At 45.2% G+C, this 13,690-nt stretch overlaps 1 protein-coding gene across 1 annotated transcript; it reads right to left on the reverse strand.

Annotated features, from left to right (window-relative positions):
- Positions 1-2,166: 2,166 nt before the first annotated feature.
- LOC103769613 (cell death-inducing p53-target protein 1-like) lies at positions 2,167-6,067 on the reverse strand. The gene is made up of 4 exons (XM_008936829.1): positions 5,962-6,067; positions 3,979-4,044; positions 2,707-2,866; positions 2,167-2,275 (listed from the first exon to the last, which is right to left on the reverse strand). The coding sequence occupies exons 1-4, from the start codon at positions 6,065-6,067 to the stop codon at positions 2,167-2,169; spliced, it is 441 nt and encodes a 146-aa protein (XP_008935077.1).
- Positions 6,068-13,690: the final 7,623 nt, after the last annotated feature.

Below are 13,690 nucleotides of genomic sequence, written 5' to 3' on the forward strand. Positions count from 1 at the left end.
CCCTGGCACCCCGGCACCCTGCCGCAGCTTGGAGCAGCCCGGCCAGCGGGCTCTGTGCTGCCAGCAGGCGTCAGAGCCGGATCACGGCGACGCCGCGGCCTTGCGCTTCAGTGTCCTTTGTGAGCAACCGTCTCTGTAGGAACTGTACATATGTAAATAAAACAGACATAGGATGAACGCTGCATCGCTGTCTCGTCCCGTCATTTTGAAGAGGTGGAGTGAAAGCTCATGGGTCGCTCAATCTTTTGGTGAGATCAGAAGTCAGGATGATTTTGGTTAGATCAAGGAGATAGACATTGCAAGTGTTGGCCAGAGAAGTTCACAGCACTGGGAGAGCTGGCCAGAAGGTAAATGCCGACTTCTCTGTCACATTCCAGGTGTTGGACTCTGTTTTTTTTTCTCAGAGGAACTAAACAAGCATTTGGGTATTGAGGTGGAGAGTGTTGGTGTTTGGTGTGAGATCTGCGTGGTGCCGTTTATTGTTGTCTTCCAAACCAGACTGGTCTTCAGGGTCAGGAAGACGGGAAAATGTGTGTGTGTGTTACGCCCGAACCTCACTTGCAGCCTGGGCTCAACTGGATTTCTGCCCCCGGTGCTGCTGAAGTTAGCTGTGTACCAAGCACGGCAGGAAATTACATTTGTTAACAACCAGGCTGTAGCTGGAAGCCTTTATTTTTTTATTAAATATTTGTGTAAACTATTGTGCCTCCAAATATTGGTGTAAAAATGTCCTATTTCTGTTAGATGCTTCCTGCACATCTTAGATCACATATGTAATTTGTTATGTATATATTAATGTGGGTTTTGGTTTTTCCCCTTTCCCCCTAAATGTTACTGGTTGTATGCGTTATTTACCACGACTTACCAGGAAAGCTTTCTAGTTTAGATCTTAAAAGATCAAAAAGATCTTGAAAGGCAGAAACTCAGCAGCATCCCTTGGGTTTGCTGTTCCCATCTTTTTGAGCGGGGCAGCGTGTCCCCAGGCTGAGCTACCTCTACATGCAGCTGATTTCCCTGGAAGAGTTGGCACTGACCCGGGTGTGCTGTTTGTCACTCGCCTGGCAGCCTGAACACCACAGATCCCCTCGCCCAGGGAGGTGGCAGCCCTGCTAGGGGAGCAGCCCGAGTGCTGCATGCCACACGTCCACTTGCCCACGGTACTTCTGGTGCTCACGTGAAAATACTTATGAAGCTGAAACATTGGCATCCAGGGTTTCTTCTCCTCTTCTGTTTATCTTTGCAGCCAGGAATAAACAGCAGCAGCTGCTGCGGCTGTCAGTGTCGAGCCGGGTCTGGGCACCTCTGGGCATATAATTACAGGGGTTTGTAAAGATAAGTCCTCTGTAAAGTGTAAACCCTATTAAGTCCTCGTTTGAGAGGTGATGTGCTGCAATGGGAAGGCAGAGAGGTAAAATGAGGGACTTGTGTTGTGGTTTCGATGACATTTTTTTTTAAGCTGTGCTTGCTGCTTTTTCTTTTTTACATTTGCCTCTTGGTTCTTGGGTTTTGAATGTAAACAGGGTGCCCCAGTCTGACCTGCACCTCTGCTTGGGGTGCAATGGGTCGTGGAAGCAATGCAGACAGGAGATGTTTTGCTAGTATTGTTAACCATAACATTTATTTTTTTACCTCATATATAACACAGTAAAGACAGTCTCATAACTTAACGTTTCATTCATAAATAATGAGCTACACTGTACCACCCACAGCCCTGCAGGGGTAGGTCCCATACAAAGAAGAGCAGATAGAAATGAAATCCCGACCAGTCAGTTCCAGTGCATAGCAGGTAAGTGCTTCTTTAAAACGTGCATGTCCAAAATTCTCAGTTACTGGTGGGGTGAAGTGTGGAAGAGTCTGTGTCCCAGCTGGGCTGGAGATCTGACAGGAGTAGCAGTGCTGAAGTACTCACTAACTGATCACTTCACAGCTCAGCACAATGATTCAAGTACTGCATAAATTCAAGTGACCCTCTAAATTTGTCTTCAAGCCTCTTTGTTGTGAAGTCAGTCCAACCGTGGGATGGTAAACTCCAGATGGATTCACCAGCAAGGGAGCTGCAGAACCTAAGTGAACTCCTATATGTTTCCTAGCAGTAGTTTTATGTGAAGAATCTTATGCCATTAGGAAGCTAAGACTTGACGTCATCTAGTTACACAAACTTTGTTTCTACAGTCTTTTATATCTATAAATGTGAAACTGGCAGCACGGGCAGTAGTGGTCTGCGTCCTTGAAAATCTTCACGAACAACGGTACGAAGCAGCATCCAAAACAGCACCTACAGCCAAAGAGGAGATGGACACGTGTGGAATCATTTACTGACTGTTTTTTTCTGTGCTTTTTCTTGCCTTACTCTGTCTGCCTTTTCACGGCGTGAATGCACTTCCTGCCCAAGTCTCTAATGTTTAAAAGCATCCTCCAAAATCTTGTCTTTGCTGCTAACATCTGACGCCTTGCTCTGATTCTGAGCCTGATTCTAAATTACAGTTGTACTAATTTTTGCCTACCTTACAAAAAATAATAACATATTTGGTTAAATTTACCACTTTGCATCTCCCGTAGCCGTGATGTCTATATCTAAAATGGGCAGAATGACTTCTTCTAATCAAGTAGAAACTAAACTATTTCAGCACTAGCTAGAACTTCTATGTTACTGCTTTTTAACCTCCTGATATATGCAGAATCATCCAAGTGTGCATGGAAGCTTACCCAACCATACACAAGGTGGTGCACAGAAGGTAAGACAGCCTGCCCAGCCTGTAGGTGACCTGCGTGGTGATGTGCTGGCGGCAGGAAGGGCATATTGTGGAGGTTGGCTTGCTTGAGAAGATTCCTGCTACGATGATCGGAGGCTGAGACACCAAGTAAACTGAGTTCAAGAGGAAACGAGAAAGCAGCAAAATCAGAAGCATAGGAAATCTTTTACAGGTTATAAAGCTTTAATTGAAGAACGCAGGTTCTTAACGGGGCTGATCTAGAGGCACCTGTGTTGCTATTATTGATTTCAACTATATTCATAAGATCCACTGTACTGCTTGTGCTCTGTATCCCAAATTTTGCTTTTACCAGCAGCCTGTAGTTGCTTGGATAAGGACATACACAGGGAATTGCCTGTAGGATAATCTCATAGGCAGCCTCCACCACCCACTGGCAGATGTACTCTTACACTAAGAATTTATCTTCTGACATTTAAAACAGTGTGAAAATGCATGTTCTCCCTGAAGAAGAGATCTGAAGGATATAAAGGGGCTTTCTGGATCAACTTTTCAGTATTCACTAGAAGTTCATCAAAGTCAGATGCTACTGCTGTCCCCAGTTAGTAAAGTCTGTAGCTTCCTTCATGCGTTTTCAGTCTGGACCGGTCTGTAAGACTCCTTCAGGACATGCCCTTTGTAGGTACCCGAAAGATATTTTTTCAAAAGTGTTTTCAATAAAAAATACCATTTTAAGCATCCTACAACAAGTTTAGTGTATGTTCAAACTGTAGCCTGAAGCAGAGCTTCAGGAGCAGGCAGGTATTGTCTGTTAGATAGATAAGATATAGCATATCTGAGTTTAACTGTCTTCTGGTCTTAGGATAGAATAGGTGTGTCTCCTGCCCTCCTGTAAGAGATGTTACTTGACTGTTCTTTGAAGCCTTTCCTCAGTGTCTCCTTTGAGCCTTTCCAGTTCCATAAAGGTGACTAGAACAAGAACTGTAAAATATACCAGATTTAAAATTATTTGTTCTGAAAGCCCTGAAAAAATAGGTTTTTAAAAAAATGGGTCCTTCTGTAGATTGTCTAATGCTGGAAAAATGACTTGTGAGTCTCTTGTCTTAGTTTATCTTCCAGCATTTCTAGGGAAATTTTCCAGCCTCTTAGATGGTGATTGGGTCACAAAAATCCATCTTCTCTGTTGATCTTACCACTAAAACCATTTCACTTTTGTCAGCATTCAGAGCAATGAATATTACCAGAAATACAGTCCCCTGGCACTTACCTGGTTGCTCCACGGTGGTTGTTTCTCGGCTGGAGTAGGGTGGGGGAGAAGGATACTCGTATCCCCCTGTGCAAAGAACAGCAGAATGTGAAAACACACAGAGCCTGTGCCTCCCGAAAGCCCCTTGGGACTCTGAGGAGAAGCTGCGTGGGGAGGTGCCTAATGTGGCTCAGTGAAGTACAGGACTGGGAAAAAATGCTGCTGAACTGATTCGTGGGTTTTTAAAGCCAAAGGAGCCTGCAGTGACCAGCTAGGCTCACCTTCTATGGAACGTAAGCCAAGAAACCAAGTTGATTTTTCCACTCCGAGGCAGTAACTGCAGCTGTTGTAGCGTAACACCACAATGATACTCGCTCTTAATTTAAGAACTCTGTTGATAAAGGAGCTGCAGTATCTCTAACCACTTTCAGTGATTACTACCCTTACTATTAGTATTTAGAGCCTTTTTTCTAGTTTGAACTTTAACTGCCCTCAGCTTCCAGCCAAGTAATTTCATCATACCCTTTGTTCTAGAAAAAGTTAAAGATCTTTCTCCTTTTGTTGTGGGTAAAGGAGAAGGGAAGCTGGTGGCTGGGATACCTTATGATTTTTAGTTCTTTTACTAATCTTACAAATTAAGAATGCAGTCAGCCTTCCTGAGCATGAAATAAAGGTATGTATTTAAAAAATCAACACATTCATGAATACATTAAAAGCAAATTAACATATAAAACTTCACAACCAGCTATCATGGCTGCAGTATCGAAGTGCCAGAGCGGTCTGCAGCAGGACAGTCCCTGTGAGCCTTTCTGAAATAATGTGAGTCCAACTGGGGGATAAGCCCCACAGAGCTACACAACGGGATACAAAACTGGAATTTCCATAGTGAGGCAAAATGCAGTGGCAGAGTTCAAAACTGCTAGCCATGTTTCCTTGCCTGGCTTGCCAGAAGTGGTGGAGATTTGCAGTGGCAGTTGGGTTTGGTGGTGGCAGTGGTGGTGTGTTTAGTTTTTGGCGTTGTTTTTTCTTGGAGAAGGGGTTACTTGTGGACAAAAAAATTTGTAAAAAAGCAAAAAGTAAAGAATTTCCTTCTGGCCTAGAGGAGGAATGTGCTTATTACAAGTGAGTTATCACTCAGTGTATTTCTTGTGAAGGACCTGCTTCCTGTACAAGGACAAGACACTTTAACTCACTGTTAGGTGTGTTAAGTGCCTGGCCCTTGACTGAGCAGCTCACGAGTGAGACTTCTTCTCCCCAGCCTCTTGCAAGCTCTTCTGTGTTTAGAAAGAGACCAGAGAAGTCTTTGAAGACAGAAATACTGAGAAAGCTGGTCAGAATAAAATGCTCTGAGAATGAGTCGGGTTTAGAGACCAAATACTGACACTTCCAGCCTCAGTAGTCACCTGCTGACCTCCCATTCTGGTTTTTGCTCTGGTCCTGTCTGGTGAATGGCAATTTCCTCAACAGTAGGAAGGTAACAAATGTAAAACCACTGGTATCTCAGTGCATCTTTCAATGAGTGTGGGCTCAGACAGGCAGAGGACAAAGGAGTGTTGTGGGATACTCGTGTAGGTGTGAGAGCAGTGCTTGGTTTCAGAGGGAAAGGCCAATGGAGCAGAGCAGCAGCTGTCAGCGCCTGCTTGCAGTGTTGAGCTGAATTGTCAGCATCCCCATGAGACAACAATGGGGAGGGGTTGTTCACCCCTGTACAACTTGGCTGCAGGACTGACTCATCTAGGGAGGGCAGCTCCGAGCAGCAAGAGCATTTGGGAAAAGGCCAGTCCTCTGGAAAACTAGTCTACAGTTTAAGCAAGACAGAGAGAGTTAGGAGATCCTACCAGCTTTCCTACCCCAGCCCTGGGGTTCATACACTGGCACTGGCCTTTCAAAACCTGTCTTGGCAGAGCTGGGCCAAGTTATTCCCTGGAAACCAGCCATCAATGTTTGCCCCACAGCCACCCAGAGGGTGCCCCCTCCCAGCCCGTCCCCATGAAGCCTGCTTACCCTCCTGGCTGCAGTAGGGTGGTGCAGAGGGCTCTTGCCTGTAGGGTTCATGGTGTGGTTCGTACATAATCATGGGGATTTCTGCACACCCCTTCTCACTGGCCATCTCTGCTCTTCACCTGCCAAAAGTCATGCAGAGTAAAATCTCCTGTAAGTGACTTCCAGTGTCCTGCACTTGTTAATGCACTTCTGTAATTCCTAGTTCTTGCACTCAGATTTTACTCAGAGGAAAATAATCACATCTCATGGTCTGGCTTTTTTATATGCTGAAGTGCAGTCAGTTCCTGTTTCACTCGATGATGAGGAAGATGGGAGAGGAGAGCAGAAAATACCGTCTTTACATATTGCTTTGTGCTGGAAAGCTAAAAATGTTCCCCCCGAAAACACCCTATTCAAAATGTGTAAATTTGTGACTGAAAGTGTTACTTTTGCAGAAAAATTAAGCTAATTTTTTTTCTGTGGATTGTCAGAATACTCAAGGGAGGGAAGAGCACACTTTGGAGCACCTGGGAAAAACCTTCGTGTGTCATTAAGTCAGAGCCTGCAACAGTGCAACCAGTGGCAATTCAGATGTGCCTTTTGTCAGGTTATTGTGCAACCTCATCACGATCATGACTGTGACCAGTTTTGCCCTGTGAAACTATTGTCTCATCGTTGATGTGACAGGCTTCTGTTGGGCAAGGTCATTATTAAATATGACTGCGCTGCCTGAGGCTCTGAACAAGATCAGGCCACAAAATATGTGTTTTGCAGGTGTTAGCAGGAACTGTTCCTGGCAGTAAAGCAGGGTGGGAGGGAGAGGACGCAGCTGGACACGTGTGTTTGTATTGCTGTGAATGGAACAGTGTTACCTATTCCTAGTTGTCCCTTGAACCAGTATTTACTGATTGATTTCCTCCTCATATTAACTATAGGAGTCCTTTGCAGAAGAAACTTCTGTGCAGCTCAACAAGGAGAGGCTGTTTGGGGGGAAAGAGGAGCAAAGATGTTTCTGAGGAGCAACTAAATGAGTCTGGTGCAGGTTTCCTGGCTGCACAGGTAACTCCACATAGCTCCTGGGTTCCAGCTAAATGTCCTGTGTCGCTGTGCAGACACATTCCCTGGGTTTGGATCAAGACTCTGCCCCTCTCATCTACTCAGTGGTGATACAGAAGTGAGGGCTTGTGTTGTTAAGAGACATTTGGGTAAGCAGATGGAGGCTGAGAAATGCCACGTTTGGCAAGTCGGCACAAGGTGCCTGAGGTCAGGCTGGTAGGGTGGAAATGGCTGAAGAAGACAAGGTGGTCTCAGCAGGTCTGTTTTCAGGGTGTGTTGGAGGGAGTAAGTATGGCAGGGGCTGAAAGAGGGGGGATTAGTCGTGCTGAGGGAAAGCGTCATTTCTTTTAGGGAGGAAGAAAAGGAGGAGATGGAAAATATCACTAGAAGTGATGTAATTTTCTCAGATCTGGATAAATGGGAAGTGATATGGAAAATGGTAACAGGACGAATAGTAAAGGGAATAGGGTAGGATGGACTGGAGAAAAATTCAGAAATAAAGTTTTGGTCATGGTTAGGCTAAAGATGATGGAGAAAACGGCTAACAATGGATTGAAGAGTAGGGATGGGGAACAGTGCATCTCAGTTCACTTTTTATAAAGAAGCTAAAACAAGTGATTAGGAATGTCAGAGATATTAATAGGCCATTGTTGAAGCTTCATGAGGACCCTGCTAAGAAGAAGAAAGAAAAGCTGAGAATTGAGAGAACTGGGGCAAGATGAAGCTGTGAGAGCCAAGGGAGACTAATGATTTACAGAGAAGAAAGAGAGTGTGTGATAATAACTGTGGGTTCAGGAGCGTGACAACAGGCAATACTGCATGAGCCAGGGCTGGCCAAGGGCTCTTTCCTCAGGACAAGGAGCAGTGGGCAAAATTACAGAGTCTCTTCAAGTTTTTAGCATATTGTTATCTTGGTATTTAAACACCATACACTAAATACCAGGTGGTGCCAGTTTGGGTGAGATTTCTGCTGAATTCATCTCATGCACTGTGAAACAGGAAAAAGAGGAAAGCTGAATTTCTTCCAGTGACTCTAGGCCCAGGCAAAAGGCCTGTCATGAGGTGCAGAGTAGGAGGGAATAATAATGGTTAACGTAGTGAGAGTGTTGCAAGTTAACAACTGAATGCAAGCAAACACTGACTGATCCTTGCTCCACCCAGTGAGCTATTTGTATAATATCACCAGCTAACTGCAGACGAGATGCAGAAGTGAATCATCAGCAGAGCCAGGAGTGGTGTGGGAGTCCCACTGGATGGCAGGTTTCTGTCTGATCTGCTAGAGCTGTCAAGCACAGAAACTGTGGGCCATGGGTTGTTGATAAAGTTGGTGCCCTGAGTTTGCTCACTTTCCGTGTCTTGATATGTGCTTCCAGTGGTGCTGCCAGTAGCTCTGGGCGTTGGGCTGGAAGACCTGCCCCAGAGCAGATGAGCTGGGGGAACTGGAGGGGCAGCTGCGCCTCAGATTCTGCAGGAGCTTCTTCAGCCTACCTGGGAGAAAGTACCAGGGGTTCAGGTACCCCCTGGGCCTGAGTGCTGCCAGTCCAGAGGTCCAGGGAAGGCATTTCTTTAGGGTGTTTTATGCAACCCAGGGGGCCCTTTCGTTTGGCATGTTAATGGTTACTCTCAGTTCGTGGTTTCAGCCGTGCCTGTGATGCCTGAGAGCTCCTTGGGGCTGTGACCCCCAAACCTGTAAGTGTTATTGCCATAGATTAGAACTGGAGACTTTCCTCTCCTCTCTTAGATGGGATTATCTGCTGGAGAGGAAGGTATGGGAGAGAACAGTTAGTAGCTCTGTAGGAAGAAGTTGTAAGGAGAAATATCATGCTGCAGTTCCTGAAAAGTAGGAAAACATCCTATAAACCCTCCTCCAGAAACCAGTAGCATCTCGGAGGCCTGTGCTAAATCGCTAGGGAGGAGGTGTAAGTTGTCCTGTCTGCAGCCACAGAGAGCAAGCAGAGCTCTCAGCCAGGGCAGGGCAGCCCCTCCTGCACTCCTGAGCAGGGGGCTTGGGTCATCTGAGGCACCCGAGCTTGACTCAGGCATCTACCAACTGCTTGATTTGCAGAGAGAAATGTATAATCCCAGGGACACCGAGGCAAGTCTGTGCCCTCTTTGCTCTGAAGTCTCAGGCTCTTCTACTTACAGGTAGAATCAGTTTGCACTGGAAAATAAAGCTTACTCTGAGTCCTGTGGAAATTATTGTTCAAAAAAAAGCAAATCATGCCCTGAGGCATTCACATAAAGATACAATCTGGGGAAAGCAAGGTGGAAATGACAAAGCCTTTATGTTTCAGGAAGGACATATCCTAGGGGAGAATGGGCAACGGGGGTTTCCATCATCTTCCTCTGGATTTGCTCCAGGCACTTGTGTGCTGGTGTGAAGAGGGGTCGCCACGCAGCCAAGCGAAGCTGCTGAGCTGTGGAATTCTGTGGCAGGGCCTCGCTCTCCAGCCCTCACCCACACCTTGCATGCCCCCTTCTGAATGGCCCTGGAGGCTGAAGGACCCCACGGATGAGAGCACTTCATGTGCCTGCAGAGAGGCACAGGCACTGCCACTCGTGCTTTGCAAAGGGGAAACCGAAGCACAGGGAGGACAATCTTCTCAGAGTCCTGACAGAGCTGTCATTTGGCCTCCCATTTGTGCTTCAAAAGCTGCAAAGAGAACAATGACTTTCCTCCCCTCTTTGTGGGATTTTTCAGAAAGGTTTTTCAGATGCTGCACGTTTGCAGTGGTGAGCAGAGTCCCATTTATACAGATCATTTTTCACCTTTCAGAAATACTGTTTCCAGTTTGATTTCAAGTTTGTTGGAAACGTGCTTTTCCCACAAACACTTCTTCCAAGGTGACATCGTTGTACTTCACAAGGAAACATTCATGAGCTGGAGAGTCCCCAGGGATTCGTGTCCATTTCGACCCAGGCATAGCTCAGCAGAACACAGACTGGGAGCTACTTGACAGTCGTTTCAGCAGTCTCATTACCTGAGTGCTCTTGCCTCTTTGTTTTAGTCTTGTGAGCCTGTGCCAATGAAGTATTTATAATTTCGTTTGAAAATTGAAGTTCATTGCAGTACTAATTCTTCTCCATTCAGATTTAGAAGTTGCAGTCTGAAAAGGAGGGGCAGTGGATGGGCTTTGTCAAGAGCATGTGCAGCAGAGTCCAGGTAACACTGCCCTCACCCCAGTGTTCTGTTCCATTGCAGGTCTTCCTCAGAAGTAGATTGCCTTGGTTAAGAGAGTTATGTGGTACTTCTGTAAGACCTGATCAAGATTTACTAATATATTATTATTATTATTATTTCACTGAGACTTGTTTTAGCAAGAAAGTTAACTGTTGGTTTTGTACTGCAGACTCCAAGTGAAGCTTCTAAAGTGTTCAAAAGTGCTTTTGGCACTGGCCTGTTTCTGTTCGAGTTGAAGCAGTGGAGCTGCTCCCAGGAGCCAGATGTGGATGAACAGCACAAACCAGCAAGTGCTCCTGGGAGCAGGGAGAAAACATGGGGATAACTTGGGTGTGTAAGAGAAGGACTGGAGTGGCAGAGGGCTGTCTCCGTGCCCTGGCAGTAACAGCTGAACCAAAACTGTGTCCTCTGGCAGGAGTTTATCATACTGGGCTGTCAGCACGTACCAGCTTGGCTTCCAGCATCTCGGGCAGGACAGGAAGCAGTGACTTTGCCAGAAGAGTGTTTAATCTCTGTTCCAGTTCCAGCTGATGTCAGTGTGGGATTTGCCATTGCCTTCAGTAAGAGTGGGTTCAGAGATGGGGAAAAGGGGACATGGAATTTGGGAGGAAACAAGGGGTTCAGGTATTTCAAGAAGACAGGGTAATACATTCAGGAGTTTTGTTCTGGAAGAGTAATGTTAAAATGTCAGAGTAAGTAATCTTCAGATTTCATGGACCTGTGGAGGCATAGCAGTTCTCACCAGTGATCTCTTGGCTTGTAGGATACTAGTCCAAAGGCTCTCAGCTTGCTGTAATATGTTCTTTTTCTCCTGTCATCACTAGTTTAATGTTTTCTTCGGTATTGAGCCCTTCCAGCTGCATTTATGAGGCAATTTCTGCTATTTTAAAGAGTGACTATGAAATGCCATTGCTGGCATGCAGTTGCATCTGTGGCTTGAGCCATATTGAGTGCCTCTGGTTTATTTTATTGAGCCAGTTCATTCTAGTCTTCAGCTTGCAATGAAAGAATGAGTTCCTCAGTGGAGAGATCTTATCCCTTTAGCCCTCAGTTGGTCATTTATGGTAATATTCACAATGTGCTGAGGCTTCTCAGATGTTCAGGGTGGAATGGTTCCAGCTCCAATACAGACAGACAAAGAGGTGGAGAGCAGCATTCAGGTATTTTTTTTATTCTTAAAATAGAAGCTAAAAGAGACAATTGTTGGTGGCAGATTGAAAGTTGGACATTAAAAAGTATTCAGGGTGTCTGAAGTGACAACCTTTTCAGTGAGGTGAAGGATGCTCTCCCAACTCCCTGTTCTTTACTCCCAAATTTCATTTTTAATCATACAGTTATTCTGGCTTTTAAGCCTGTATCAGGCTACCAGCTTTCTTTCTCAATGAGAGGATGTAACTATGGGGCAGTCAACTAAATAGGAACTGTCTTTCTTGTTGCAAACTCTTCCCCTGGTTTCTGTGGCTTGTCTGTTGACTGCATTTACTCGCTAGCCAATATGTAAGGTCACTGCTTGACGTGGTCAGTGGAAGAAGCTGGTTGTTATCTGTTGAAGTCATCAGGAAGTTTTTGTCATTGAGCCGGGGAGCTGAGCTGGACCCAGAAAGTCACTGTGTAGATGCTGCTTCTCCTCTCGTGTGGAAAGGGAGATATTTGGGTGTAATCCAAGTCCCCAAGGCTTACATGGAAGTTTAGAGTAAAATGAGCACAGCCAGCATTCACAGGATCGGGAGGAGGCACGTGCTGAAGAGTGTAATGCTGCTGAGCTGAGCTGCACCGAGGAAGGAAGAGCTCTTTGCTTTTTCCATTTTGGAGGAAACCTTTTGTCCTTCATGGCATTGTGAATGGCGACACAGATGCAGAGATTTGGAAGGTTTGGGGCGTGGGTTTTGTTGTTTCAGTGCAAGGCAGTGCTGCTTTGCTGCGAGGTGCCCAGGGGCTCTGCCCGGGCGCTGGGCTCGATGCCTGCCCGGGCTCACAGCTCCCTGCACTTCCCAGTCCTGTCCCAGGCCAGGCTTAATGTCAGGTTGTTCCTCTGTGAAGGGAGCTCCAGTCTATAATTTAGTACATTTACTGCTCCTGTTGCTCTCACTTCTAAAGCACTTTAAAACACAGTAAACTTTCACAAATGTTGTAGCCTAAAATTATTCATGGTGGTTTATTCTTGTTGTTTTTTATTGTGCTAGCATCATGCTTTTGTTAAAAAAACAAACCTTCTCCTCTGAAGGCAGCCCAGAGAACATTCCTGTCTCCTTGCAGCTTTTCCTTCACAGGGCTAAGGACTCTTGGGTCCTCCTTATTGCTGTACACCAAGTTCATCCTGCTTGGCCATGAGTAACCCATGAACTCTGTCCTCAGCTGATATAATGATACAAATGTCATCTTACAGTTAATAGCAATACTGTCTTTAGAATAATCCAGTAGCTCTTTTTCCTTTTCCACAGCCATATTGTGCTGGTTTGTGTTTATGCTCTCATTAACCAGCAGTAGGTCTTTCTCCTCCAATGTCATTTTGTACTAATGAGCTCCAAGCTTGTAGCTTGAATTCCTGATATAATTCTCTAAATGCATTGCTTTGTAGCATTATAATACCCATGAATTCTGCCCCAGCAGTTCTCTAGGCTTTCTCATTCTGTATAATAGATTTTCTGCTTCCATGATTTGTTTCTGCATTCATATGTTTTATTAGCCACTCCTATATTTCTGTCAAGGTTATTAATTAAGATACTGAATAAGCTCCATCACTGACTTCTGCATTAGTGTTTGATGCAAACCAGATGTATATCTTAAATCTTGTTCCTTAATTTACGCTTTGAGGTATAATCCCTTGCTTCCTTTGGATTACCAACTTCACCCACATTTAAAGGGCCCTTTTTCTGAAGGGTGAGCACAACTGGGACCTGGGATTGCATAAGAACTTGTCCCTCCCTAATTACCATTCCAAAAATAGAGTACTAACCGCTGAAAGGAAGTATTGTCCAGTGGTTGGGGCATTAACCTGGGCTGGGGGGAAAAAAAAGATGGGCTTAGTTCCTGTTCTGCAACAGTGTTGATGAGCAAATTAATTAGCCTTGGTTTTGCTCAGCTCTTGTAAATGCAAACACTGTATCGGAGGCACTGTGACCATTCTGCAGTGCCATGGTCCACATTTGGTTGTGCCTTGTCTTAGAACTTGAGCAAACAACAGAAGGTAGGAAATGCCAAGTTTAGATCCAGCCTTTGTCCTCTGTTGGCACAGTTTTGTCTCTCATGGTCCCTTCAGCTCTTGGAATTAAGGTCAGCCTTACACAGTTTTTTTTCCAACACTTCATCATTACCTTAAAATTTAATATTTGCCATGTGTTCATTTAATTATTTCATGGATTAACATTCCCTTACCAACAGCACTGAATCATGGGTAGCCAGCGTTTCATTTGTACCCCTGTGAAAATAATGTCCATAACTTGTCCTTCAACTGAAAACTGATAGAACAGCTCAAGTAAGGTATCATGTAGCATCTGCACCTGGTTTAGCAAC

Source organism: Merops nubicus, unplaced genomic scaffold (genome assembly GCF_000691845.1).
Source record: "Merops nubicus isolate BGI_N331 unplaced genomic scaffold, ASM69184v1 scaffold51153, whole genome shotgun sequence".
Lineage (NCBI taxonomy): Eukaryota > Metazoa > Chordata > Aves > Coraciiformes > Meropidae > Merops > Merops nubicus.

Coding starts and splice junctions, on each gene's coding strand:
- LOC103769613 (XM_008936829.1), bottom strand. CDS start 6,067: ATGGCCAGTGAGAAGGGGTGTGCAGAAATCCCCATGATTATGTACGAA. Junction 4,045..5,961: donor ACCCTACTGCAGCCAGGAGG/GTAAGCAGGCTT, acceptor TTCTTTGCACAG/GGGGATACGAGTATCCTTCT. Junction 2,276..2,706: donor ACCACCTTGTGTATGGTTGG/GTAAGCTTCCAT, acceptor CTTTGGCTGTAG/GTGCTGTTTTGGATGCTGCT.